The sequence below is a fragment of the Ricinus communis genome, chromosome 10 (assembly GCF_019578655.1).
Source record: "Ricinus communis isolate WT05 ecotype wild-type chromosome 10, ASM1957865v1, whole genome shotgun sequence".
In the NCBI taxonomy this organism is placed as follows: Eukaryota; Viridiplantae; Streptophyta; class Magnoliopsida; order Malpighiales; family Euphorbiaceae; genus Ricinus; species Ricinus communis.
This window is the reverse complement of record NC_063265.1, coordinates 12,322,121-12,323,682: the sequence shown is the minus strand read 5'-3', so window position 1 is coordinate 12,323,682 and position 1,562 is coordinate 12,322,121. Positions and strand designations below refer to the sequence as shown.

The 1,562-nt window shown below is 37.5% G+C and overlaps 1 protein-coding gene across 1 annotated transcript; it reads right to left on the bottom strand.

Annotated features, from left to right (window-relative positions):
- Positions 1-248: 248 nt before the first annotated feature.
- Positions 249-683, bottom strand: LOC107260754 (uncharacterized mitochondrial protein AtMg00810-like). Its single transcript, XM_015714865.2, has one exon. It carries the CDS (start codon positions 681-683, stop codon positions 249-251), a length of 435 nt encoding a protein of 144 aa, XP_015570351.2.
- Between the last annotated feature and the right edge of the window lie 879 nt (positions 684-1,562).

The following is a 1,562-nucleotide window of genomic DNA, read 5'->3' as shown; positions in this document are numbered from 1 at the left end:
TATTGATGATCAGCTCTATTCAAGGCTTTTGTGAGAATGTTTGCCAACTGTTCGTGGCTTCTGATGAATGGAGTTTCAATTTCACCAGATTGAACTTTTTCCCTTATGAAGTGGCAGTTTACTTCGATATATTTGGTGCATTCATGGAAGACAGGGTTTGAAGCAATGTGCCTTGCTGCTTGATTATCATAGTACATTTTCATTGGGCTGTTGCAATTAATTCCCATGTCTGCAAGAACTTGTTTGATCTATATTAGCTCACTGGCAGTTGATGCCATTGCTCTGTATTCTGCTTCTGCGCTGGATCTAGCAGTTACAGTTTGTTTCTTGCTTTTCCAAGTTACTAGGTTGCCACCCACAAATGTACAGAAACCAGAAGTTGACTTTCTGTCACAGCTTCCGGCCCAATCTACATCAGAAAAACCAATAATATCATTTGAACTGTTATTTTTCATCAAAATCCCTTGACCAGGGGTGCCTTTAAGATACCTAAGAATCTTATCGATGGCATCCAAATGACTAGTGCGAGGAGCATGGATGAATTGACTTACCATACTTACAGCATAGTTGATGTCAGGTCTAGTTATAGTGAGATAGATTAGTTTCCCTACTAGTCGTTGGTAATGCCCTATGTTGTCTAAAGGATTGCCATCTTCAAGATTAAGTTTGACTTTAGTTTCCATTGGTGTATCTATAGGTTTTACTCCTAGTTTTTCTGTTTCTTTTAACAGATAAAGGACGTACTTTCTTTAGGACAGAAATAAGCCTTTATGAGATTTGGCTATTTCTATTCCAAGAAAGTAGGACAATTGCCCGAGATCTTTGATGTCAAATTCCTCTTTTAACTTTTGTTTAACTTTCTCAATTTCTTTGTTATTATTACCTGTTATGATGATGTCATCAACATAAATAAGAACAATGATGGTGCATGCATGAGTATGTTTGACAAACATAGAAGAGTCAGATGCACATTTAATGAAATTGATTTTTAAAAGGAAATGGCTTAGCTTAGCATACCATGCTCTTGGAGACTGTTTCAATCCATAGATGACCTTTTTTAGCTTACATACCAGGGATTGATCGTTTGTAGGCTCATAACCTGGAGGTAGAGTCATGTATACTTCTTCTTCGAAAGACCCTTGGAGGAATGCATTTTTCACATCCATTTGACATAGGCTCCATCCTGAGTTAGTAGCAACAGACAATAGAATGCGGATGGTGCTCATTTTTGCTACAGGTGCAAAGGTTTCCTGATAGTCTACCCCATATGTTTGAGTGAACCTTTTTGCTACTCGTCTAGTCTTATATCGCTCAATCGTCCCATCATGTTTATATTTGATTTTATACACCCATTTGCACCCCACAGGTTTTTTTTATTTTTTGGCAGAGATGTTAGGTCCCAAGTGTCATTTTTTTCAAGAGCTTGAAGTTCTTCCTTCATAGCCTTACACCGGTTAAGATTGGTGTTAGCTTCATAGAAGGAAGAAGGCTCAATGTGAGTAGTGAGGTTACTTAAATAGGTCTTATATGAACTAGTCACAGAATGATAGCTAATAAATTGT

Bases quoted from the DNA above. Each gene is read 5' to 3' on its own strand.
- LOC107260754 (XM_015714865.2), bottom strand. From the start codon at position 683: ATGGAAACTAAAGTCAAACTTAATCTTGAAGATGGCAATCCTTTAGAC.